We start from the raw sequence: 27,117 nt of genomic DNA, 5'->3' as shown, positions 1-27,117 counted from the left end.
TGGCTCCCTGTCAAAGCTGACAGGAGCCAGGGGCAGTAGGACCCAGAGGGAGCTCTCAGCAGGCTTCCAGGCTTGAGCAGCCCAGCCCTGCCTACCCATAGCCAGTTCCCTGCTTTTCTGCCCCCACCCAGGTTGCTGTGGCTCCTAGCTGCTTCCCTAGAGCACGGGATCACACTGAGGGGAGGGTGTGTGTGTGTGTGTGTGTGTGTGTGTGTGTGTGTGTGTGTGGGGTGACATAGGATGAGTTCCACATGTACACCCCACCATACACATGCATCCACACCTCCCCTGGCACTGCACAACCCCAGCCACCCTCCCCTTGTACCCACCCGCACACACGCCCACAGACCTATACCTACCCCCCCACAGTATACAAGCATAAGACTTCATTTTAAGATATTGTGCAGTCATCTCTGTGTACACTACACAAACGCATGTAAATCAGGACAAAAATATTTTTTGAAATCAAATTAATGGATGTTGTAGATGTTTGATTTTTTTTAGAATATAATTTGATATTTTTCTGGTTCTGAGCTGGCAAAACCCCTTGCTGAACTAAGTACTTCAGGGGGCAAGGGGAGGGACTCCTGCTGACAAAGGTCAGGGGTTAAGGGGTGGGACTTCCATTCCCAAGATGGTGACCAGGGATGGGGCACTTGTCAAGGGGTGAGGCTACCCATGCGGCCTTTGACAGTTTGCTAAAACTCAGTAAGCGGCCCTCTGCCCAAAATAATTGCCTCCCCTGATATAACAGCGAAGAGTTTTTATCTTCACTGGTAGAAGTTGTATTTGATTTGTTTTGGAGAAGGAATGAAGCAGACCAGAAAAATGTGCCATTTATTGAGTAAAATCAATCATCCCTTGTTCATTTAGAAATGAATTTGGAGCAAGTTGTGCGCTTAAAATACAGATGCTTCTATAGCATCAGAATTTGTAGTTCTCTAGATCTCTGGTAGCCACCTGGAGTATTACAGTGGAGGATGAATCTTAAGTCACTGTTGTTCTATCCCTATGCAACATGGTGTCTTAAATTTCTTTCACCTTTTCAAATATGAAAACTAAAGACTTAAATTGCATGATGCAACATACCTGAGAAAAATACTGTACAAATAATGTCTCCTGCCAGTGGTTACTTTACAGGGATCTTTTTGGAATAGGATATGTTAGCAAAAGTAGAGCCATCCAGTATCAGCATACCCAGGTTTCTATTAACAAGGGTCCTTTATCTGCACGGCACCTTCTGAAGTGTGGATTTTCCCTAATGCAAATCTTACCTCTCCTCTTTTGAATTCTCAGATTCCTGGGCATGATGTTCTTACTCTGACTATTTAACATCTTGTTTTCTGTCTGTAAAATACAATTATGTAACACATCAAAAAGAGTTCATTTTAGTTGAAGGTTACATTCAAAGTAATATAAATAGTTGAATTTTTTTATATATCATTTTCATTCTAGATAAAGCAATGTTATGTCAGATTTAAAGACCGAAGAATAAATTGGTTCTTTGTTTTTGGTTTAAAATTGGCACCAATATAAATAAATTACTCTGTTGCCTTCTGACCAGAACTAATTCAAATACACTGGATAAAAAGTAGGTGTCTTTATCAAAAGTATAGAGGACCAATTGTTTACTTGCTTTTAGTTTATATTCTGTGCGGGGAGAAATGTGAGAATTCTGAGATTTAAAAGATGCACAAAGATGCTGGATTTGAGATGCACAAACTTAATTTTTCCAGGTCTTACTGGGGAGACATCAAACCTGTAGGATGTTTCATATCTTCAAAATCAGATCCTCAAATAGCAATATTCTGTCTTTTTGTTTTTGATTAGAGGATAACAAGTGTTTCTATAGCTTTTTTAAAAGACTCAACATTTCTTTCTATTTTTTCAAAAACTACTTTAAAGATCAGTTGTATGAATTTAGTAATTATTTTGAACTTAAGATGTTCATTTTCAAAATACACATCTGAAGTATTTAAATCAATGGTGTTGTCAGTGGATTTTTCATGTATAGGGAAATACCTCTAGAAATAAGCATACTAATGTCACGGGCAGCACTGACTGGGTTTCTTCAAGTAAGTTATTGTAAAATACACATAGGGTTTTTCCATTAGAGTATGGGCTCACAAAGGTAAATGAGGATGGGGATTTGCAGTGTGTAAGGTGCTTTGAAGTTGGTATTCATGCTGTTATCCTGTAGACCTTTATGGCAAGGTAGTACCATGTATCATCGGCATGCATGTGAAGTACTCTGTACCTTACAAATATGTAACCTGCAGTACCTGGTTCATGTGCCCATAGCCTTATTGTGTGTTTATGCCCCCTTGCTTCAAATGTTGTATGCATTAGACCAGTGGTTTTCAACCTGTGACCCACAAGCTGAATCTGGTTCATGTGGCCTGTGGGGCTCCCCATAGGTCTGGAAATTTGGTAGTGAGGGCGTGGTGACAGCATTAATTGTTGCAGCTTCCAGAGCTGCAGCAGTTAGTGGTGCCACCATTCCCTCACCACTGAATTTCCAGACCTGCAGGCAGACCTATGTGCCAGCCTGGCCTCGTGCACTCAGCTGCACACTAAACTGTACCAGTGGATCAGTCCTGTGCACCAACCCACGCGGGATCCAGACTGGCTCTGGGCCACTCAGCCAGCTTACAGGGCCAGAGGGTTGAGCGCCACTGGGTTAGACTATCCTAGTAGCCTGAGGAGGGGGAAAATAAAATAGAGGGAACTATTCAATGCAGAAACATTTTTATAAACAATTTCCAGATGCCTTCCTGGAAAATTATTCCTCAAAAAAATGATTTCTTGCATTCTTCTAACAAAGAAGAATCTTTTAATATGAAAAAACATTATTTCAGTCAGCTGTGCTGCAGGGCAGAGCTCCCAACTGGTAGGTAAGTGAAGGGTTATGGGGAAATTCTTTATTTGGTAAGCTTTGTTTATTATTATTGATTATCAGATACTTCATTTCTCAGTTATTAAACAGGTGGTAGCTGTCTGACTAAAGACTTATACTACATTTTAGCTTTCAGTCTAATAGTGACTGAAGTGATTTGTGTTGCATATTCACATTGGTTGGTTTACTCTGCAGAATATTTTTACCTTGTGTAGCTTATTTGAAAAAGCTGCTAAGTTGGCTCCTTTTTTTTCTTTCTAGGTCAGAAGACTTGTCTTCACATACACGGTATCTTTCCTTACCTCTATGTACCATATGATGGTTACGGACAGCAGTCAGAACACTATCTTCGTCAAGTGGCGTTCAGCATTGACAGAGCACTTAATGTGGCTTTAGGCAATCCATCTTCTACTGTTCAACATGTTTTCAAAGTATCATTAGTGTCTGGAATGTAAGTATTACCTAGACTGTTATATTTAATTTGTTTTATAAATAAAAAGACATGGCTTAACTGGCTTGGCATCTGGTGAGTCTACTGTCTCATTGAACTTGCCGGTACCTTCCCATACGTAGGCATACACATGCACGTATGGATCTAATAGCAATCCTGTTTGGGATCTGATTTATTAAAATAACTCAATATCAACAGAAATAAAAATGAGGCTTTTTCCATATTTCCTTCAATCTCTTGCTACTTTAAAGTGTTGTAGGTTTTTTCCCAAAACCTACATCCTGCTGCCTAGCATTTTCTAAAGCCTCTTAGGGCTTCTGCCATTGTCACTCATGGAAAGAGGCTCCTTCCATTTATTTGCTTGGTGTGAAGAGCCCCAGCCCAGGTACTCTGTAGTTAGGGATCTACTTAAAGCATGCCAAGGCAAAAAAAAAAAAAAAAAAAAAAAAAAAAAAAAAAAAAAAATTGGAGGCTGCTCTTAGCACCATTTTTGTGGTGAGTCATCCTGCCCCCCTTGCTGATTGGCCAAGGGGCCCTTGTAGCCCACCCTTCATTGCTGTTTGGTGGAGAGGCACAGAACTGCACAAAAGGCAGCCCTTTTGGCCAATCAGTGGCAGAGGGAGGAGGCAGCACCCAGCATCCTTCATGCTTCATTTCCTCCCCTTCATGCTGCTGGCTCCCCTATTCTCTTCTCCCTCTCCCCTACCCAGTAGACTGTGAGCTAAGGCCACAGCAGCTGCTGGCTCCCACTAGAGAGCCAGCATTTTATTTTTAGTAAGTTTGTTTGTTTCCTGGTGATCCCATGGAAGCTACAGTTTTTTGCGGTGTTTGTAGAAACTGCTGTTTTCCATGGTTTCTGTGAAAATTGCAAAACTGCAATTTGAGTAGGTCCCTATCTGATCTAGGGCTCCTGCAGAAACCTCCTTAGGAAGTCTCTCCCCAGCTGGAAATCCCACCAAGCTACCATCGTGCAAAGTTTAGTCTCATGACTTTCCTGCTGTCTTTGTGCATATGCATTATGATATTGTGATCATTTCATTAATGACTAATTTCTCACTGATTGAGGAAGAGTGTGTCAGTGTTTTTAGGCAGACAAGGTTCCTTGGGTGAATTTGATATCTTTTATTAGACCAACCCAAATGGTTGGAGAATAGTTATTAAGCAAGCTTTCGGGTTCAAAAACCCTTCGTCAGGCTAAGGAAGCTGCAGCAGTTGGTGTGTGCTCTTCCTGGATGGAATGAAAAGTAAACAAGCCAGGGGCTGGGCTGGGGAGTCAGTTGCCAGGCAGACTGTAATGTATCAAAAATCCAATGTCTATGTTTAGTCCCTGATCTCTAGTATCCAGCAGGTTGATGAAATGGAGCTCATAGGCTTGTCTCTGAGATGTGTTGTATAAATTTCCCTTGAGGATCAGGACTGAGAGATTGGAGAGAGAGTGGCCCTCCTGTGAGAAATGTGCCCCCACCGGTAATTGGGTGTTTCTCTCTTTGATGGATTTCCGGTGTGTGTTCATTCTGGTGTGCAGTTGTTGTTTGGTCTCTCCTACATATCTTCCATCAGGGCATTTGGTGCATTGGATGAGGTATACTACATTCCTGGAGGTGCAGCTGTAAGATCCTGGGATGCTGATGGCTCTGTTGTGGGGTGTAGTAATAGTGGAGGTGGTGGAGATGTGGGGGCAGGTTTTGCATTTCTTGTCATGGCATGGTCTGGATCCTTTTGGTGTGTTCTGGGGTTGAGGAAGTTTGCTTCTGGTGATGAGGTTGGCAAGGTTCGGTGCTTGTCTGAAGGCTAGGATGGGTGGCTCTGGGAAGATCTTTTTAAGAATAGGGTCTTTTTCTAATATGGGTTGCAATTTTTTGAGGATTTTCCATACAGGTTCAAGGGATGGGTGATAGGTCATAACCAGCTGCGTGCGATTTGTGGGTGTTTTTCTTCTGTACTGCAGCAGTTCTTCACGTGGTATCCAGGTGGCTCTTTCAAACATGCGATCTACCTCTCTGGAGGAGTGTCCTTGCTGGGTGAAAGCCTTTTTAAGATTGGTGAGGTGGCAATCCCGGGTGTTCTCTTCAGTACAAATGCGGCGGTATCTGAGGGCTTGGCTGTATATCACAGCTTTTTTGGTGTGTTTTGAGTGATTGCTGGTTCTGTGCAGATATGTATGTTGGTCTGTGGGTTTCTTGTATACTGTGGTCTGTGTTTTACCCTTCTGGATACTGATCCTTGTGTCTAAAAAGGGGATGTTGGTGTTGGAGTATTCTAAAGAAAGTCGGATGGAGGGATGGTGACTGTTGAATTTCTGGTGGAACTCAATTAGAGATTCCAGGTTCTCACTCCAAATGATGATGTCATCGATATATCGTAAGTACAGCAAGGGTTTGATGGTGCAGTTCTTGAGGAAGTCTTCTTCCAGGTGGCTCATAAAAAGGTTGGCATACTGTGGGGCCATTTTAGTGCCCATAGCTGTTCCCATCATCTGGAGGAAGTGTTGATTATTAAAAGTGAAATTGTTGTGTGTTAGGATGAAGTGTATAAGCTCAGTGATATCTTTGGGTCTGTATTCTGAGTTGTAATCTTGTTCCTGTAGATATGTAAGGCAGGCATGGATGCCATCCTGGTGTGGGATGTTGGTGTATAGGCTGGTAACGTCCATGGTGGCTAGGAGTGTGTTGCTGGGAAGGTGGTCTATGTTTTTAAGTTTCCGTAGCAAGTCTGTGGTGTCTTGGACAAAACTTGCTCTGTGGGTGACAAGCGGTTTTAGGATGGATTCAACAAAACCTGATATTTCCTCAGTTAGGGTCCCATGGTTGGATATGATAGGTCTGCCAGGGTTCCCTTGTTTGTGGATTTTAGGGAGCATGTAAAAAGTCCCTGGGTTAGGTAGCGGGGGGATCAAGGTCTGTAGTTTTTCTTGTAATCTTGGTAGAAATGATTTGATGGTATTGTTGAGTTTTTTGGTAAAAGGGGGAGTAGGATCTTCTTGTAGTTCTTTGTAGTAGGTGGTGTCAGAGAGCTGTCTGTTGGCTTCCTTTATGTAATCCTCACAGTTTAGAATGACTATGGCTATGACTATGTTTTTAGATACTTTTGTTCAATTAGTAATATATTAATTGTTGTTTTCTGTATCCTGTTCACACCCTGCTTGCAATACAGATTTGCTGCTCTTACAGACTTTCTTATGGCATGTACAGGGTACAGACAAATGTAACAGTTGTGTCCTTTGATATTGCTACCAATGTAGCAAGTGTAGCAAAACTACTGTTTTTTTCGTTCTCATAAAAGTGAGGATTATTTAAATAACTTCCATAGTTTCAAAATCATGCCAGTGTAACAGATTGTTACAACTGACATGCACTCCATGCAGCAGCTCCACCTCCCATTTTAAAGCAGTTTTGTCCATACCTATAATACTAGAGTGCTTCTCAAACAGTCATGTTTTCCAGTACCCTTTTGAGATGTAGTAGTGTTATCTGTATTTTATATGCAAGGGACTGAGGAACAGATGGTCAAAAATTTCCTGTAATTTTAAATACTGAATTTATATAGGCTACAAACAAATGTCATTTTTGTGGTGGGATCATCTGTGCCAGGATGTGTTATGGTACAGCTGATGTGATTGATTAGCAGAGATAGATGTTTCCTGGGGCCATTGTCCAATAGGATTTGGCCTCTTGCTCCCAGGGCTTCAGGGCCCAGCCCTGTGGGCTACTGTCCATGAGGAATCCCATACATTCCTTGTTCTGTGCTTGCAGATGTGCGCCCCAGTAATTCCCCTGCAGGGAATCCCAGGGCATACATTTCACACTGAAGAGCAAGAGAACCCCATGTATATCCTGGTCTGTGCTTGCAGATGCGTGTCCCAGATATTCCTCTGCAGAGGATCCGAGGGCATGCTTTTTGTTTTGCAGAGCAAAGGAATATGTTTGCCCTACAGCATGAAACACACCCTGGAACCCTTGTGGGGGAGTACTCAAGGTACACATCTTGCAGGCATGGAGCAAGGAACTCGTAGGATTCCCTGAGGTACCCCTGGATCGGGGCCAGGAACCCAGGGCATCTAGGATCAGGCCCCTGAAACCCTAGGAACACCTGCCTAGAGCAGCTGTAAAGTGCAGTCAATCCCAGGGTTGCCTGTGCTCTTGCATCATAAATGAGCAGACATCTATTCCAAAAAGGTAGCACAAATTGTTTACTAGGAATCATTATACCACCATATTTGGGGCATGACAAGGGTCAGGGATGTCTGTTCCCTCAGGTTCTGTGCTGCCATAATTTTTTTATGGTGGCACAAGGGCAACAACTATTTGCAGCCATAGTTTTTTATTTGTACAAAGAACTGCTTTTGGTGAACAGCAGTTACAAAACTGAACGTTCAAGATTCTGGAAAGGAATGTCCTGTAGTAGCTACCTAAAAGAGAGAGTCAGTTGGTTAATGGCCAGTTAACCAACTGAACCCTGCTGAATGCACCTCATTGCCAAAAAATTCTTTAAATTAAAGAGGATTGTTCAGATGACCCAAGTGGAAATGAATTTGAACAGCATAAAATGAATAGATTATCATAGCAGAAGAGATGGGACAAGACAGGATAAAAGGACAAAGGTACACATCTCCTTTTATGAAGTTTTCTTTCTCTGCCTTCTTACTGGGGTGACTGAATGCAGAGGTAAGAAATTTGTTTCTTTCCAAGTCTGTTCCCAACATCAGGGTTTGAAGATCTAACGCTTACGGTCTAGGACAGTGGTGCTCAATCTTTTTTGACCGTGCAGGCTGGATGGGCAGTGTCCAGTCCCTCTTTGGGCTGGATCCAGTTGATGGGCCCGATCTAGCATGTGGGACAGGTCTGGCAGAGCCTGATCTAGCCCCGCAGAATGGGTTGGAGGGCACCCCAGCCCCTGTCTGGCTGCATGGGGGAAGAGGGTGTGACTGGGCCCTGATCTGGCCATGCAGGGCTTGGGAATTTGGCAGTGGGGAAGGGTGACAGTATTGGTTGATACTGTTCCCTACTGCTATTCCCAACCTGTGGCGAGTCCTGCAGGCTGGATGCCGTGGCTTCCTGAGCCAGGGATTGAGCACCGCAGTCTAGGGTAAAAGCTGGAACTCTGGAGAAGCTTAGTTTGTTGGGCCCTTGAGAACCAATTTAAATCAGTTCCTTTGTAGTACTTTGGATATGCCAATTTCACAAGATTTAACACTCTGGGAAAAGTTTGGTTGCTAAAAAGGGTTCCTTATCTTCATCTAGCTTCCTATACACTGGATGGATGGTGCTCACTGCCCCATAAATTAAGTTCTTTCTCAATCAAACATACTTCACAAGCTAGCATGCACTGCAGATTTCACATTTGCATATGCTCATTACATTCCAAAGGCTAGTGCTTTGTTTCTTGTGTCTGTCTCAGAGACTTTAACATAACTATACAATTGCAATATAGTAATATGTAAATATATAATTTGTTATGCAATTCACAAAACATCAATATGCTCACAACTATACCTGTAGCATGCATTTTATATGCATTAGACCAGGGGTCAGCAACTTTTTTGGGCAGAGTGCCAAAAACACCTGCAACCTCAACTTGTAAGATGTTGGTGTGCCTTCGGCAGACAGCAAAGGAGCTGTGAGGGGCCTGATCCTTGCTCTGGCACTGCAGCCCCAGCCCCTTTCCCGCTGTCTGCTCTGAGGTGTGCGTGCACCCACCACCACCACCAAGCTGGGCCAGGGCTCAAAAGCACAGCTGCTTGCAGCTTCCCAGCTGCCTGCCACAGTTGGTCCAGGCTGCAGCCCACAGAACCTGGGCTGCACTGGCACAAGGATCAGGCCCATTGTGGCTCCCAGCCGCCCACCCCAAGGTGCATGTGCCAAGCAAAATACCTTGCTACTACCTATCAAATTCTATATTAGGTTGGAGTTGGGATTATGCAAAATGAAGTTATATTCATGGGAATTTCATGTTAAACAGTGTATTTGGAATAAAATGTTTTTTAGGGTGGCAGGATATATATTTTGGTTATCCTGTGTGTTATTCTTAATGGCAATTTCTGAATTTTTAACGTGTTAAGCTTGCTCAAATGCTAAATCCCTTCAACAATTCTAACAGCTTAATATTTGTTTTGATTTTTTTTTTCTGCCGTAGGCCTTTTTATGGCTATCATGAAAAGGAGAGACGGTTTATGAAGATCTATCTCTATGATCCTGCAATGGTGAAAAGGTAAAATAAATCCCCCTGTAACTCTCCCTGTGCTGTATGAACACATTCCATGCCTTCTTAGGAAGTAATTTTAAACTAAAACAGTGGTACTAATTTTGATCCCTCATAAGAAAATACTTAAGAAAATATCTATGTTTAAGTGTGTCTCTCCATAGTCTTACTTAAGGAATAACTTAACGTAAGGGACCTGACATGTGGCTGTGGTTAGTAGTCTGCAGTTTAAAAACGGTAAAATCACCTGAGGCAATAACTCTTAAATCAATGAACTTTTAAAATGGGAATGAGTTTTAGTAATCTTTCAGATATTATGTGATACATTTAAGATGTTTCAAACTTTCATATTGATCACTGAATTTAAAATCTATTTGAAAAATCAGGTAACTTGACATTAATTCTTAATCTAATATCAAGATGAGATCAACTGCAAAAATCTGCAAATTCTGTGTTTATACCTGAGTAACTAAAAGCCCTTGGGTATATGTAGCATTTATATAATTATGTTAGTCTCGCAGAAGCTTTAATTATGATCAGAAAATTATCCAACCATTATTAACATTGTATGAATAGTCTAATAGAATTTTGCAAGGTTTCTGCAGGTGTTGTATAACTGTTATATCTGCTATGGGAACATGCATTGAAATTTTTGTTTATTCATATTTGAATTGTACTATTACTTTGCCATAGTTCCTTCCATTAATGTCCCAGTTTTGGTTTCTGGAAATAACCTTTTATTGTTTTTTGTTGTCTTAATAAATGTACCCAACACATTTGAATAGGCATAATTCTTATATTCAGATAAGTTAAGCACATACTTATTATTATTCAGATAAATGTATGGTATTTTTAATATGCAGATAGTTAAATATCAGTTTGTATGCAGGTATGTCATGCTTCACAATGGTTGCTTTATTAAAACTCGTTGTTTGTATGTAACAGATTAAAAAAGAATCTACATGTTTTTAAAATGGCAAAGGAAACTGGGGAGACTTTTGAAGATACAGAACATTTACAGATATGCTTCAGGAGTGTGTGTGTGTGTGTGTGTGTGTGTGTGTGTGTGTGTGTGTGTGTGTGTGTGTGTGTGTTGGGGTGGGGAGTAATTAATTAGAGCAGCTTCAAGAGCCAAGCCCTCCTGCTGCCATTCTTCAGTGCAGGGATGCTAATACATGTGACGCTGGAGTCTGCTGGAGCGCAATAATTACCACACTCCAGCAGACTTGATTAATGTGCTGCAGTGTTTGCCCCTTGCTGCAAACAGGGTCAGTGCCTGCTGCTGTTTCATAAAAAGCATTGGAGCAGCCTCGCTGCATTTCTTTAGGAACCTCCATTCCATAAGGCCACTGAAGTCAGATTTCCCTGTGGGTCTTAGGTCAGACCCTAGGACTGCTGCTTTGTGGTATGTTAGTTCTGTAGCATTATTTTTATAACTGTAAGCTTATAACTTTGTGTTTACTTTCAGATGCTGGGTGGTTGTTGTTGTTATAACAGACCAATTTCATTAAGAAAATCTATTAAATCAAAACTTAGTAAGAAGTTAGTAGCTTTAATATTGTTGCTAAAATTAAATGGAAAACTTTAAAATTTATTTATTGGAATTTTAAAGCAAATTACTTTTCAATATAGTCTAATTTGTTTTTAATTTTAGAGTATGCGAGCTGCTGCAAGGTGGAGCCATAATGAATAAATCTTACCAGCCTCATGAAGCCCATATTCCCTACCTCCTTCAACTCTTTATAGACTACAACCTGTATGGAATGAATTTAATAAACCTGGCTGCTGTCAAATTCAGAAAGGCAAGGAGAAAAAGTAAGGTGTTGATTTCTCAAAACCAAAGAATTTATTCTGTAGGTTTGAACCATCATTTTCAAACAGCACACCATTCACCAGCGTACAGAAGTTACTTTAAAGCACTGTATGTTGTTGAAATGCTGTAAAATACACTGTTTCAAATTTTAATACCTCAGTTTAACAAGGGTTAATTTAAAGTGTTGTAACTATTTTTAAACTGCTGTAAAGTTGTGCACTTCTGTTAAGTCACGGCAATAAAGCGCTTTAAATGGCGGGGGGGGGGAACAAACTTCTTACGTACATACCCTTAGAGATCAGATTTTGCCATAGTTTAGATTGACTTAATTGTGCCATGTGCCTATTATTTTAATACCTTTGCTTTCTCTTAGAGTCTTCCTATGGCTCATGCTTCTTGTACTTATTTTTATGTGTGTCCAGAGCTCAGGGAGAAGAGTAGAAGGGGAAATGGACACTTAAAATGTGTAATCTGTTATATAATTGTCCAAACAGACATGGGTAGATCTAGGCTTTTCAAAATGGGGATGCAGATGGTTTGTTACATTATCACATAGAACATGATACATATTTTTCTCCAGTTTCATAGTTATTAGGGCCTGGAAGGGACCTTACAGATCAGCAAGTCCAGCCCCCCTGCCCTTGGGCAGGAAAGACTGGGATCAGATTACCCTAGCAAGAGGAGCTAAAAGCTTTACTGATTATGCTGAGAGCCTGGCACTAGATTATTCAGTTTAACATCAAAGCAAAAATAAATATAGGTATCAGAATGTTCACTAATTTGCTAGATTATATATAAAGTTTAAAAAACACAAGAAAGTAGGCCAAAATGGTCATTGTAGTCAAAAGATAGTGACTTTAGTCCTATAGTCCTTATAGTCAAATTTGTAAAACAAAATCTACTTGTCTTGAGTGTTTTCACAGTGCCTCCAATACTTCACTATCAGTCATTTCTACACCTGAGTTAAGATTATTGCACCTGAGTTAAAGTTTTCAGCTAGAGCTAAAAGTAGCCTGTAGGCTATAAAATACAACAGAGACATTACCAGGAATGGTTACACAGCAAAATTGAAGAAAGAATAGTTTAAATAGTGGAACTACAAAACTATTAAAAAGGAGAGAGTATGGTTAACACTTATGGAATGAAGAGACCTTAGCTGGAATCAGGTTGAGTATAATGAGCCATGAAGTCACTTGAATCTCTCTCAGCATTGCCTGAATAGAAATGCTACTGCCCCTCCCAGGCAGTTGGTTTTAAAGTTTGGGTGGAGCAGGAATCAAAGGGAAGTGCAATTGTACCACTGCATTCCCACCCCACCCCCAACACTCCAATCTGCCCTGCAAATAGGTATGTTACCTTTGGTTGTAGTTTGATTATCAAGTCACTAGAGTTATATACCTGGTCTCTGGCCAGAAGTTGTAAAAGAAATCTTTTCATCTTCAGCTTGTATCACAGGGATCCTTAGTTGAGGAATTCATCAGAGGATGGTTGATTAATTTCATTAAGTTAAATATGTTTCAGCATTTGATCTGCCACTTCTGCTGTAGATCAACCAAAAGTTGTTCTTTACTGTAGTGTCACGTTCATGAAGTTTTATAGCTAGTTTATCTAAATTCACTGACAAACAACTTTTTAATTTAAAAACGCTTCTCATTATAGTAGGCAGACACGGTTCTTTGGGTAAATTGCTATCTTTTATTAAACCAACTCAAATAGTTGGAAAAACTCTTCTTTGCAAGCTTTTGGGTATAAATACATTTCGTAAAGAAGAATTTTTCCAACCATTTGAGTTGGTTTAATAAAAAATATCAGATTTACCCAAAGAACCTTGTCTGCCTATGTCCTTAGACCAACATGGCTACAACCTGTACCCCTGTCTCATTATACTACTGTTTGCTGCAACCTGAAATTTGAAACTCAAAATTTGAGCGAGGGAGGAATATTTAATTTTCACTGGAAAAATCAGTTTGGCATGTAATATTTCTGTGTAATTTCTAATTGTGACATCATATTTCACAAGTAATTAGTCTGTGCAGTGAATCTGAGTGCCTTTTAGTATTGTGATATGAACAGGGAAGTAGGAGAAATAAAATGGCTGAGATACTGTTCCCATTTAGAAAAATAACCATCATTCATTAGGCTACTTAAAAATGAAATTAATATAAATAAATATATAGCAACAAAACAAGAATTAAAATGGGTAGCTACAAGTTATTTCCATAAAATAGTATGTCTTTAACTTTTTTTCTTTTTCCTTTTTTTCTTTCTACACACATGCAAGCACATGCACACATGCAAAAAAAATCAATTGTGAAGTCTCAGTTACGCATCTGTTTTTAAGAAAAATATTGAGAGCTTTTGGAAATTTTCCATTCTCAGCAATAAGCCTGTCTCCTTGCTGCTGTTCTTATGAATGGAGCAGCGGGAAGAGAGAAACCAAGTTGAAAAGAGGGACTCTTCAGAGGGAAGGGTTTTGGAAAGAAGCAGGATCAGAGGCACCTGTAACTTTTCCAAGTCTCCCAGAGGCAAGAGCACAGGCTGTAGAGAATATTTTGTTTCTTCTTCCTCTCTTCATTGCCAGAGAGATGCCTATCTGGATGTGGGAAAGACAGTGAAGAAAGCAACTTTTCAAGTGCTATGTTTAGCTTGTAGGTGACCTAGGAAAGTTTGGTGGTTGTCATTACCTGTGGAAACCATTCATCTGGGACCTTATTTTTCTCTGTCCCTTGCTACAGACAGGGTCAATGCCTCTCTTGTCTACTGAGTTTCCCTTTTTAATGAATCCATTGAAGGGGACAATGAAGAGGCTGTGCTTTGTCTTGTTTGTCCCGTACTATTCGTCCGCTGTTAAATGTCAGAGATCCTTTCTTGAATGAGATTAGGACAGGAGAGGAATGTGAGGTTAATCAAATGCAGCATATACCTCTTTCTTCTTCCCTGGGAGTTGGTATTGAAAAGGCTCTCCTGGAATGGAGTGATAATATTAGTTCTCTTTCCAAGTATGCATGAGAAAACAATATAGACTGTTTCCAAAGACAAGCCACTGCTCTGTAAGAAGTAGGTGAAATTTTAGAAACTGTAGAAGGCAGATATATGGTATTGGGAATGCTGTGTCCTCAGCCCCTGCCTGCCTATATAGGAAAGCAGGAATACCTGTTTCCTCTTTCCTACTAGGAAAGGCTGCATTGTCCATCTGAGCCTCCTGCTATGAACCCACTGAAGATCTTTTGTCTGGCCATGTGCTTTTGGAGCCCCTCAAAGCAGCAGTGTTCAGTCCAGGAATGGGGAGAAGGGTATTAGTTTGAATGTCAAATCTCCACAAACAAATTTATGTTCATGAAAACACATATGATTGAAGCAGTGTTTCATGGTGGGGAGGCATGAACGTGGATTTAGTTTTGAAGAGAATAAAATAAGCATTTACGTTCATCTTAATGCCCAAGGGTCTGACTTTTTTTTTTTATCTCTTGGGTAATTAATATATCTTTGATAATATAGGAAAGATTTTGATTTTTGGTGTTTCTTGTCACAAGGTAAATTTTAAATGCAAAAAAAAATCACACTGACCTGTGACACGAGCTTAGAGGTTGAGAGAATCCAAAGTTCTAGTTGATCTTAACTATAAGGGTGGGAAACCTGACTAATCTTTAGAATGTGTTTTTGCTGTTGCCAGGCTCTTTTCTTTTGCACTTCCTGTGTGCACTTCATCTTCCCTTCCTGTGAAGAGTTATGGTCCAGAAGGAAACCACAGGGGAGGTAGTAAATCTTCAGAGGGAACTTACCCAGCATGACCCTGGAGCACTTTCTTAAACCAAGATCTCTGAGCAAACTTACAGTCTTTTATCTGCAGGTCAGACAGCAGCTGCTTTCCCTGTGGGTTTCCACTTACTTCTACTGCTACTGCATCTGGAATACATTGTATTCTCTTTCAGTTCAGGGAATAAGGAAGAAGAAAAATGCTAAGTAATGTTTTGAGTGTTTATTTTGTATGTAAATTCTATTGGAATCTGTGCTGAGGCCCCAGACATTTGGGAATCCTTTGAGATTTGAGTTTAGTTCAAAGACGACAAATAATTTCCCTTGAAGCTGACTTAAAAAGAAAGAAAAGGAGTGTAGGAAAATACATAACTAACACAGCAGCTGAGTATTCACAACATACTTTAACAATATTAGTTTTCTTTTTTTAATGTCCACATAAAACTGTGCATAGTGTATAGAAAGTTAGCTGTAGCCTAGAGTTGTGTAGTTACTTTTAGAAGCATGTCACACATCACATTTCTTTCCTTCTTTCAAAGGATTTGACCTAATAGTACAAAATAATCTTTTAATGAGAAAATTAAATAGTCAACTAAAACATGAAAGAATTGATAAACTAATTTATTTCATTATTTTTCTGTTCTTAGGTGATGTATCAAGTATAATTGGATGTTACAAAAATTGGGTGCCAGAAAATTCCGTCATGGGAACATTTTTTCAATGGGAAGAAGATGAAATACCAAGGTTAGCATGTTTCAATAAGATTTTTTTTATTTTTAAGTATGACAATACAAGTAGAAAAGTGTGTGTGTGTGTGTGTGTGTTCTCTCATGATCATGAGTTATCAGTATTTCATTTAAATATCCCATCGTTCTATTTTCCTGCATACAAAAAAGTTGCAATGTAGGTAACCATAATTTTGTTTTACTGTGGTCTTTGAGAGAAACTCTTTCCCATCACTCCCTGTTTTTTCAGGATTTTTTTTACTTGGTTGTAAAAACTCCTTTGTATTATTGGTCTAGGTTATGGAAGGCTGATTACGGATGTACCGCTCCCATTTTGACAGTTTAAACACCTGAGACTTTGTGACTTAGAATATTGAAGCTGAGCAAAGAATGTATTCATCAGAAAGTTGCTTTTCCCTTTCCCTGCCACCTGCAGTACTAGTCTAGCAATGAACTTGGACACTCACCTTGACCTCTACTCTTCTAGTTAGCAAACTTTAATGTGTTTTGATCAAGCTGGTTGTGTTAGGAAGTTTTTCTGTTTTGAGTAGTTTCCACACTGAATCAGTCTTGTCTCATATGCCAAGGAAAACAGTGTCTTGGCAGACTCTTTGAGTGCTCTGTACACATAGCAGTGCAGTTATATTGAATTACATGTTACGCCAGTGGAGTAAATCCTAGTCGGGTATCTTCAGAAAGAATATTGCTTATTGTTTCCAATCCTATAAGTGTTTTCAGTCTCATTCATTTGGGAGGTTTTTCTGGGAGGAAGAGGAAGGATGGATTTAGTGTGGGGGTGCCTGAACTAGTGTGGATACCAAAAGCTGTCTAACAATAGCAGCAAAGCACTCATACATGGTAGTTAATATTGTGCCTCTGATATCTGCAAGTCTTGCTTTCCAAATCAGCGTCTCAGGAATGTGATACAACGTGTAATCTTGTTCCTGCAAACCTCTCGTAGCGTATGGTGGTAAAACTAGTTGTTAGTACATCACAATTCCCTGGCTGTTCAGACCATTCAAATTGTTTCTAATTTTTATGACTTTGTATGTGTTCATCTGCCTGAAGTTTTTACAGTATTTTAAAAAATCTAGGCCTATGCAGCTGGCATAGCATTCCTTCATAATCTCTCCGTATAATGTGTTTTGGCTGCTTTACACACAACCAACAGTTTTCCCTCCTTGGAGCTTCATTTGGAAAAGGGAGGCATGCATCACTTATACAGTCTTGACCTGGCATCTCCTACAATTTTGTCCATTCTCTAAGGTGGGGTGAGGTGGGAGCTGTTCAGTACTGCCGTGCTCCCACAAATGTAAATTATACAGAGGTTACTGAAAGAACCAGTTGTTATTTACCAGTAACTGGGGTCCAAGATTGCATGTATATTCTCTACTGGCCTTTTCCACTATTTTGAAGTAATAGGGTAAAATTTTCTGAATGAGTTAAAGGACCTAAAAGAAAGTTTTGGGCTTCTCTACATTTTAATATCCTTTTGAGCCTTTTGTGAAGTGAGGGGAAGAATGGCATTGGCCCCAATGGACACTGCTTAACAAAAGCTTGTGGTACAGATGGTTTGATCCTCACATTCAGAGACTCCTCTAAGAAAATTTTAACTCCCCAGAAGTTCTATTTTTTAATCTAAAATGAATAACTTAGTTGTAGTGACAGGCCATTTTAAGATAATTATGCATGCATATACTCTTGTCACCTGTCTTTATGAAAGCATTTTGGGTCCATGTTCTCACTATTTATATTCCTTATTCCTTGGGGAATGCTGTTTTCAGAACTAATCCATCTTATTTTGTCATTGTTGTCTTAGATATGTTCTATATTTGTCTTTGGAGAATGCCATTTTCAAGCCCAGGTCTTTTTTTCTTGCCACAGGCCCAACACTTGTCAACAGAATTATGGTGGTAAAATAACAAAGTTCTTTTAGAAAGGAGTGTTTCAGGAATTCTTCATCTTAATAACTGGCTGTTTCATGGTAAAGCTATGTCTTTTTGTCAATCTGTCAACAAGCTTTAGTTCAGAGAAAGAGAGCTAGAGGTAATAATGGCTCCATTTGTGAATTTGTGAATAAATTATTTACAAATTTAAAAATTGTTATTTGACTTTGGAGGATACTGTTCAGCCAGTCATCTTTAGTATTGACTTTACCTCAAAGAATAGTTTCCTTTCCAGTTTTAGATATACTTTGGCAACCAGCAATATCAGTTTGTTCTTATCCTTCTTTGTGCCAATCAGTTTCCAAGCAAGCTAACAGGCTGTATCATATCATATGAAGTAGTTCAGTTTTCCACATGATCTTCCTCCAAATCTATTGGTGGTAGATAAAGGCAAGGATGTCCACAGCCTAGTTCACATCCAAGTTAGATTGGTTAAAAAAAAAATGGACTCAATGATCAGGAGAATATTTTTGTTCTGCCTCCTTCAATATGCTGGTAGCAAATTACCAGGCATTGTTATCATTGTACATTTTCACTTATGGAGAAAAAATGTTGCTCACAAAAAGCTTCCAAGAGGACCCCAATGTAAGTTAGGAAATGCTCAAATAATGGTAGTTTTAGACTACTGATTCTCAACTAGGGTACCAGAAGATCTTTTGGATGGATGCCGCAAGGTATGAGATAAACACAGGCTCAGCCTCATCCCTGCCTGGCTGCTGCCCTGAATTGAACAAGAGGTGCCTTGATTCTAAAAAAGGTTAAGAACTACTGTTTTAGATGATTGCAAAAAATGCACTCAGAGCTTCATTTAAATGTTTCTGAAGGTTGGTGCATCTGTAACATTTCTCTGCAGACATCCTTAATAAAGATCTTCAGCTCTTTCTCACATGCTTAATACTAGGGTAGAAGGTTCTATTCTGTCTCTGAAAAAGATAGATTTAGTACCAGGACAGATGGAGAGCTTTTAAATCTACTGGAAGATCTTGGTCATTTTCCCCTCTGAGTAAGGACTCCTACACCTTTTTTTTTTTTTTTCAGACACCAGAGGCAGTTCTATTTCTGATCCTCACTGCTGTCTTATTACACCAAGGCCTTGACAATAACTACAAGAAACCACCTTTCTCTCACTCGGCAGAAGAGAGATTTTTTCAAGGCTCAGATGATGGCAAAGCATCCTTCATCTCTGTTTTCTCTTAGTTCAGGTTAGGAGCTGCAAATCAGAAATTGTCAACATACTAATCCCACCACCTTTTTGGAGACCAGCACTCTTACTTCATGGATGTATGGAGCGTCCTCCTTTTAGAGAAAAAAGATTTGGAAAGTAATTAAAAACACCTGTCATCTAGTTTGAAACTGGTCTCCCCCAATCCTGCCTATGTTCTATTGAGGAACACTTCTCATAGCCTACTAAAATCATAAATAGTCTTCAGATACTTTCAGCAGTAATAGATGATTCAAGGGACTTTATAACTCGGGGCTTTTACTTCCGTTATTAGCTAATATAATCAAAGACAGGATCAGAGACCTATATTAGATGTAATGACTAGTGTCTACATCTGGAAGTGCTGTTTTCATGTGTTACTCTCACCTCTTATCCCTTCCCTTTCTACACTGCAACTCATGATCTGAAGGAAGCATACCATTTTTATTATAGATAGCATGCCCTAAAATAAAATGCACTTTGTTTCTGAAAGGAAGAATGAAGAAGAAAAGATGTTTCCAGATTATGGTTGCCTAGAGCAGGGATAGAGCCTAATCTTCAGCTAACTCACCCTCCCTTTTCTGTTTCACTAAAGGTGAAACCCTAGCTGTTTCTGATGATTGGCTTCCATAGTTCAGAAAAGAACCATAGAATCTCCAAGTCTGTGAAATAGGAGGAGAGAGACTGGGAGTAGCCAGCAGATAGCAAAATTGCCTTAAGAAACGTTAGCTCAATTGGTGGAACATCAAGACAGTTCAAAAGGAGAGATGATAGTTAACACCTCTGGAGTAAAGAACAATGAGACATTAAATCAATTGTTTCTTTCAGTTGACTGAACTGTAATGCAACAGCTGATGTGAAACAGGAATCAAAGCAGTGAGCTTCTCTCCCATCCAGAAAATCAGCTTCCCTGCTTCATACATCCACCCAAGTTTTAAGGGGTGGCTTACTTTTTGGGGGGGGGGGGAGGGGGTGGAGAGAGCACATGGTACATGCAAGGAAATATGGTATTACTCTAAGACCCTGAACTGTAGGGACATACACTTAGAATCGTTTCCTGACCTTTTGGTCTTTCACTGCTCCCAAGTTTTTATGAAATGCTTTTTCTGTAATGGCTTTCTTTTAAGGTATTGGGGTATTTTTGTGTACTAAACTGGGCAATGGATTCTCATAATCTCTCCAAAGAAGGTCCCTGTAAAGCGGGAGTGTCTGACACATCCTCCTCCCTCTTCCCCAGCATACCTGATCTGGCAACCATTACAGCTGCATGCAGCATGAATCCTGGAGTGGATGGAACAAGCACCACATGCAGCACAGTCTGACCAGAACACCAGCCAGGCTGCATGTGGTAGCTGCCCTGGCCAGACTGTGCCACATATTGTTCGGCCCCAGCCCAAGTCTGGGTTCGTGCCCGGTATGCAAAGGCCAGTAAAGATACCAGGGGTGAAAGTATAAAAATGATTTATTGCTAGCAATAAAAGGTGCAAGCGGAATAATCTCCCAAGACAAGCACCAGCACATTCAATACTGAGCCCCTTATATACCAGAGGTTGAATCTTCATAAGCATCCTTGTTTGCTAATTGGTTATAAAGGAGTGACGCAAGGAGTTCTTTACTGAGCATGTCTCTATACCTGTGTTTTAGCTATGTATCTCATTAACGTACATATATGTTCCATTAGCATATATCTTCCCCGCCTCGGGGTGTGATTTTTAGTATTTTAATGAGCTCTTTGCTCCAGTACCTCTGATTCTGTTTTTTGTTTTCAAGCTTCCTCTATCTAAGACTGTCTGCCCCTTATCATTGCAGATGGGCATTCGACACACAACATTCACTTTTGCTTAGGCTTTGCATAGTAGTTTCTAGGTCAAACTTTACAATATGGTGCTTGTTCTGGGATGCATGCCTTGTGCAGCAGCCAGCTCAGCTGGTCCAGGACCCACCCTGCACACAGTGCTTGCATGCAGCACAGATCCCAAACTGGTTGAAGCAGATGCCATGTACAATGCAGTCCTGGAACTGCTGGGGTGGCCACCAGGTACAGCATGGCCGCTTAAGCTGGACTACAGCACACGCAGCCCCCATTCCGATGCCCAGGATCCATGCCACATGTAGCGCAGGTCCCAAGCTGACTGGAGCAGGAACCAGATCACACGTGTCTGGGGGTTGGGGAGGGGGGTCTATCAACTCGATCCAGCCCATGGACTGGTCCCACTACTCACCTAGCCCACAGGGCCAGATGAGTTTGACACGACTTCTGTAAAGCATGCTCTTTCAACCGACCGCTGAGAAACCTGAAAAAAGCTCTGTTCATAAGAGGAGTTTTTAACTCCTGAGAAGGCAAAATATTGTTTTGGCATTGAGTGTACTGAAGCTTTGTTCTTTTCTACAGATAAGTGTTTCAAAATTTGTCCCCCAAAATTATGATTTTTCTTGAGTCTTAGGCTGGGTCAGAATGAGTGCTCTTAGGCTGAAGTTCTGTGCCACCCACTGCTGAACTCTTAACAAGCTATTGTCTATCTTGGGGTGGGGGATGGGACTTTCTTCACTGTCCTGGTAAATATGTCAAGAGAACAGTTTAAGGGAATGTCATTTAATCTGCCCGCTCTATCTCTGAGGGTCACTCAATTTTTCCAAGTGTAGATAAGGGGCCAGTGTTGAGAATATTTTGTTAGTTTGACCCCATTGGAGGTAATTGAGAAAAGACCTTACTTAATAACAGGAGCATCTGGCTTCTAGGCAGCCAGGAATTGTTGCCTGCACAAGCTGTACCAATGGGGTCTGCACACCCCACAGGCTACAGTAGTACGAGCCATCGGTTCTACAGACTGCTGCCACCATGCAGTGTCCCACCCCCACCCCCCCACCCCCACCACACTGCACTACTGCCCCGTTGGGCAGATGCAGGAAGCAGAAACTAAAGGAGCTCCCAGGTGTTGCTGTGGCCAGAGCAATAGGGGAAGCAGCAGTCAGGTGGGAGTCTGGGGGCTGCAGGTAGCCCTGCTTTACAACATGTTGGAGTTGAGGGTTTTCCAGCTAGCTTTCAGGTCATTCTTCCTATAAATAGAACAAAGACGTGTAAAGTGGAAACACTTGCACTTATCCCCCCATGTATTCTAGCCATGGCTCAGAGTCATAATGTTTACTATCTAAAGGTTTATGATTGTCTATTCTGACTTTTCTGCATAACGTAAACTGTAGATAAGCTTGGCAGGATTTGATATTTATCAGTAAACATTGATAAACGTTGAGCTCGCCTCACACTCACAGACCAATGAAAAAATATTTCCATCAGTAATAAAAGAAATTTATAGAAAGGGGACATAAAAATAGACTGCTGCTGTAGTGCCTGGGTAGTGGCTGAAAAGGAGGTAGGGAGTGGGGAAGCAGGCTGGGCACTGTATTGGTCTTTATGTCCCCAGCTGGTGCCTGCAGGGTGCCAGCCAGTTAGGCCTGCCCTTACAGGAGCCACTGGTATACTAAAACTGGATGTACTGTACCCATAGTTATCTCAGTAATACCAGTTACAGGGTACTTAATACCTTTCTTCTGCTTCTCAGTATTCCCCTACTTATACCCACGATTCCATTTGCCTTTTTAGTCTCCAAGTAACTTTGAGACTTCATATTCAGTTAACTGTCCACCATAAACATTCTCCTTTTCAGTCACTTCTTCCAAAATATTATCCCCAATTCTTGGAATTTGACCTATACTTGTTTTATAGATGTTTGGCCTCAAATTTAGCTTTGTTAAAACAATTTCACATGTAGTTCATTCCACTCTTCAAAAGTGATCTGCCTATATAGCTATTTTAGAACCTTACTTTTTTATATAGTCTTCAAACTCAGCCAGTAACAATTTTGTGTCCTTTCAGATCACTGACAGTAAACAGCACCCTCACCTACCCACCCACATGCCACTTCTCTCTTCCTGCCCCTGCTGTATAGTAGGTGACTCACGATGGACCACATGAGCATAGATGCCATGTGGGGTCTATGGATCCCTTCAGCCATGGGCTTCCTCAGTGCTGCAGTCTGTGCTGCCCTGCCCTACCTCAGGCCTGGGGACTCTGGTGGCAGCAACAAAAAGCATTTTCTGGAGACCAGGAGCCACAGTTTAACCCTTCAGGGGCCACAAGTTGCCCATAGGTTGCCACTTGGACAGCCATGCTTAAACCATGAATGCATTATTCAGGCTTTTCCTGAGCACAGATCAATAATATTTATTGAACTTTCTACCTTTTTGGCTTCATTATCACCTCTGGACTTTTTGTGCCATTTCCATTTGTGAAGGAGGGAGATTCGGTCTTAGATTTGAAATTCCTTTGTTGTTTAACATATTTCCTTGGATTAGTAACACAATACCAGTATACTGTACAAGCGTCTCCCAGATTGATTTTCTGATAACAGACAGAAATCTAAAAGCAAAGTAAATTGATTCTGGGAGAGCAGACTGAGGATCCATATAGATGGCTTGTAATGGACTTCTGGGTGAAAAAACTAATGGAGGGACAAAAGGCAGGTAGCAGGCCACTGGGCAAAGCATGAAAACTTGCCAACGAGGAGAGTTACAGGTTCTGAGGTTGGGCAGTGGCTGTGAGTAAATGAATACAATGACACCAGTGAGACTTGGGAAGTCTATCCATATAGAGTTCAGTAGCAATCTGGGATCAAAGGAAAAAGGAAACTCCCAGCAAGAAGAAGTGGTCATAGTACAGCAGGCAATAAAAAGAAAACAAGTTAAGCCATAGTAGAAAGTAAGAATGGTGAAAATCTATGAAGAACTTAAGCTGGCAAAGAAGGGCAAAACGAATGGTAGTAAAAGTTGAAGCAACAGGTATTTGAAATACTACATGCAGGGAAATTAAATGTATAGATTAACCGTTTTGCTGGAAACGTTGAGTGCTTGGAAGATGAAATGTGTTGAAGACAAAAATAAAATTACATTGATAGAAGACGGCTAAGTCATTAAAGGATGACATTGGTTTTGTGAGAAACTGTTCAATAAAGATCACTGGAAGAAATAGTTGAAGGCGACAACTTCACAAGACCTATGTCCACAGTAGAAACCTAGAAGTGGTAAGGACAATGAGATGTGGGAAGGCAGTGAAATCAGACAGTGCATTAGTTAGTTTAAAACATTTGATGATGAGGGAGTTGTGATGGTGATGAACTTCAGCTTAATCTTCAAATTAGAAAGATACCCAGTGACTGGAAGAAGAGCACTAGTCCCTAATTTCAAATCGTGAAAGGGATGTGCAAGAAAAAAGTAATTAGCAACCCATCAAGTTAATGAGTCTCATAATGAAATGGCTCAAGAGAATTATCAAGAAAAGATTTTATGAGAAACTAGAACATCAAGAAAGCAACAACCTATTCAGATATATGCCAGATAGCTCAACAATGGATACACTGTCTGCAGCCCAACGACTGAAGAGGGCAAAATGCAGGAAATTGCATGTAGTGTTTAGTGACTTCTAGAAGGTTTAAGACAGAATTTTTTAGAGGACTGGGGTGGTGTTACCTGCAGTCATGCAATCTGGTGATGTCTGTTCAGAATATCATGTATACACTTGAGGTTAATACAGTAGTACTGAGAAGCAACTGTGACGATAGTGACCAATTCTCTGTGAGGGTAGGTCCCCAGTAAGTATCTGCCTTAAGCCCATTTCTGTTTATAATTTCAGTGAACAGCTTAATGTCAGGCAGGGTTGTCAAACATTTGACCCATAAGTTGCATCCAGTCCACAAGGACACTTTATCCAGCCTGCCAGGCTACCAGTGGGTCACTGTAAAGTTGGAGGGCCCCAGTGAGTATGGTCTTCAGCGACAGAAGAGTGAGCAAGGGCTTCAGTACACCAGTCCCACTTGCCTTGCAGCTGTGTCTGCCCTACCTCTGCTGTCCACGTCAGCCAGATTGATCCTGCTGTCCCGGGCCAGATCTGACTTGCAAGGAGCCCTGCAGTCTTGATCTGTCATGGGGTGTAAATTTGACACGTCTGATTTGGGGGGTTAGGGGAAGGGCTTCATGGGACATGCCTTCTTGCTGATGATGTGTTGTGCTGTTAACATGAAAATAGAAAGTATTTTAAACTGGAGGACTTAATAAACAGAAAATAGTATACAAATTAGGTGATAAAGAACAAAATATCTGTGATGTTTTCTGAGTTACCATGAGAAAGCAGCAAAATTCCATGGTATGCAGGAAAGTCTGTATAATAATATAAAAACTGCATCTCAATTCTGAACTATGAACATGAAGATGTAGACATCAGGAATTGTTTAGAGCAGTGGTTCTCAACCTTTTTTGTACCAGGACCCATTTGTAAACATCCGTGGCCAGTCCCGACCCAGTAAATAGTTTAAGTAGAAAACACACGAGTATTTTGGCCCCAAAATACTTATTACAAACTATAAATTTAAAGCACCTCAACAGTCTTAATTTTAAAGACAGAAATCAACATCAACAGGAAAACATTAACAACAATATCAATACATGACCCTCCCTTACTCCCAAGTTACATTCATCATTTGTGCAATTTTCACAAAGCAAATTGCTAGTGCCCCTCACTCCTGACTTGCAGTTCCCCATCCCTACTGGTGCCCCTCCCAACCTGCTGACCCCAGGCCCCCAGTATATGGGGCAAGAGATGGTTGTGTGGGGGAAGGGGAGGATGTGTGTGGGGCATTGAGGGGGGGGGGGGGCGGGCATGTTCCTGACCAGATTTGTGCTCCCACCATGGGCGTAGGGCTGCAGCCTGGCATGGGCAGGAGCTGCCTCTGTTGTCCAGTGGGCGGGACTCGGCCTGGGATGATGGGACTCATTGCTGCTGCCACTGCCACTGGGACCCCCATGCCAGCTGCACTGCCAGCGGCATGAGGAGTAATGGATGGGGTGCTGCATTGCCCTCACGTCCTGCTGCCAGCCACTCGCATGCTAAGCTGTGGCTGTACCCTGCCACCATGACCTGGCCACTGCTGCTACCCCCTAATGCCACCTGTGCTGCCTGGCACCCCACCTCTCCTCCAGGGTAGAGCTGTGGCCTGATGGGAGTGGTGGTGGGGTAGAACTGCTGCGCCCCCTTCCCCCGGTGGTGCAGAGGTTGTGGCAGTGGCAGCAGCAACAAGTCTCACTACCCCGCTGGGTCCTGCTTCTTGGACTGCAAAGGCAGTTCCTACCCATGTTGGTCTGGCCAGGCTGCAGCCCATGCCTGCTGTGGGCACAGATCTGGGGGAGCAAGTGCCCCCCATGCCTCTCTGATGTGTTGCCTCCCACTCTCCTAATGCAATATCTGTTCTTCCCCCCCACCCCCAAACTTGGCTGTGGGGAGCTGCTTTCTGCACATGCATGTGGCACCACCTGCCTAATCACTGTCCTTTTGTTCCCCCCTGCCCCAAGCTGCCCTTTGCAGGCTGGAACGCTGCTAGCCTGCAAGGGGAAACCTGTGGTTTTCCACATTTTTCTCCTTTTTCACATTCTTTCCATGTTTTTCCATGATTGTTTGTGACCCTTTCATATATTTTTGTGACCCGCTGTTGGGTCTTGACCCATAGATCAAGAGACGCTGGTTTAGAGTACTGGTGCTAATTGATGGAGTTGACAGGAATTCTCTGCTTTAAGAATGTGCAGATTGAACTAAAGAGCAAGGTTTCTTCTCTTAGAAAAATGCACTACCACTTCAGAAACCAAAAAGTATGTCTAAATATGCACATTTTTTTTTTATTATTTGTTATAAGGGTAAAAATTCAACTTTCTTGGATTAGAAGTAATGTAATGTTAAGTACTTCTAAGTTTGATTTAAGAGGTTTAAATCATTCTGAAAATGTACTAACCTCCTAAGAGATGTAGTATCTTTTCATAGTTATTAGAGCTATGTCTCTGCCTTAATTAAGTAGCAGGATTGATCAGGAGCAGGTGGCCTAGTTTTCCAAAATGTTGATGAATGCTATATGCATGGCCGCCTTATGCCCAAAATAGTGAAACGTGTTTGTATATGCATGCGGAATTAGAGGAAAAAGTAACATTTGGAGGTCGTGGAGGAAGAGAATTTGTATTTTTGAGCTTTTTGTTGGTAGTCATAAGCTTAAAAAACAGACCCTTTTTGACTGACAACATAATGACTCAACAATTG

At 41.2% G+C, this 27,117-nt stretch overlaps 1 protein-coding gene across 1 annotated transcript in view; it reads left to right on the top strand.

The window, feature by feature from the left end:
• Window positions 1-27,117, top strand: part of REV3L (REV3 like, DNA directed polymerase zeta catalytic subunit) — a 216,269-nt gene that overhangs the window by 87,285 nt on the left and 101,867 nt on the right. Inside the window, exons 2-5 of the mRNA XM_059732984.1 lie at window positions 3,158-3,347; window positions 9,480-9,554; window positions 11,200-11,360; window positions 15,762-15,858. Of these exons, the coding sequence (XP_059588967.1) occupies window positions 3,158-3,347; window positions 9,480-9,554; window positions 11,200-11,360; window positions 15,762-15,858 (523 nt within the window). The remainder of the gene's footprint in view (window positions 1-3,157; window positions 3,348-9,479; window positions 9,555-11,199; window positions 11,361-15,761; window positions 15,859-27,117) is intronic.

Source organism: Alligator mississippiensis, chromosome 1 (assembly GCF_030867095.1).
Source record: "Alligator mississippiensis isolate rAllMis1 chromosome 1, rAllMis1, whole genome shotgun sequence".
Taxonomy (NCBI): Eukaryota; Metazoa; Chordata; order Crocodylia; family Alligatoridae; genus Alligator; species Alligator mississippiensis.
This window is presented reverse-complemented; position numbering and strand designations above follow the sequence as displayed.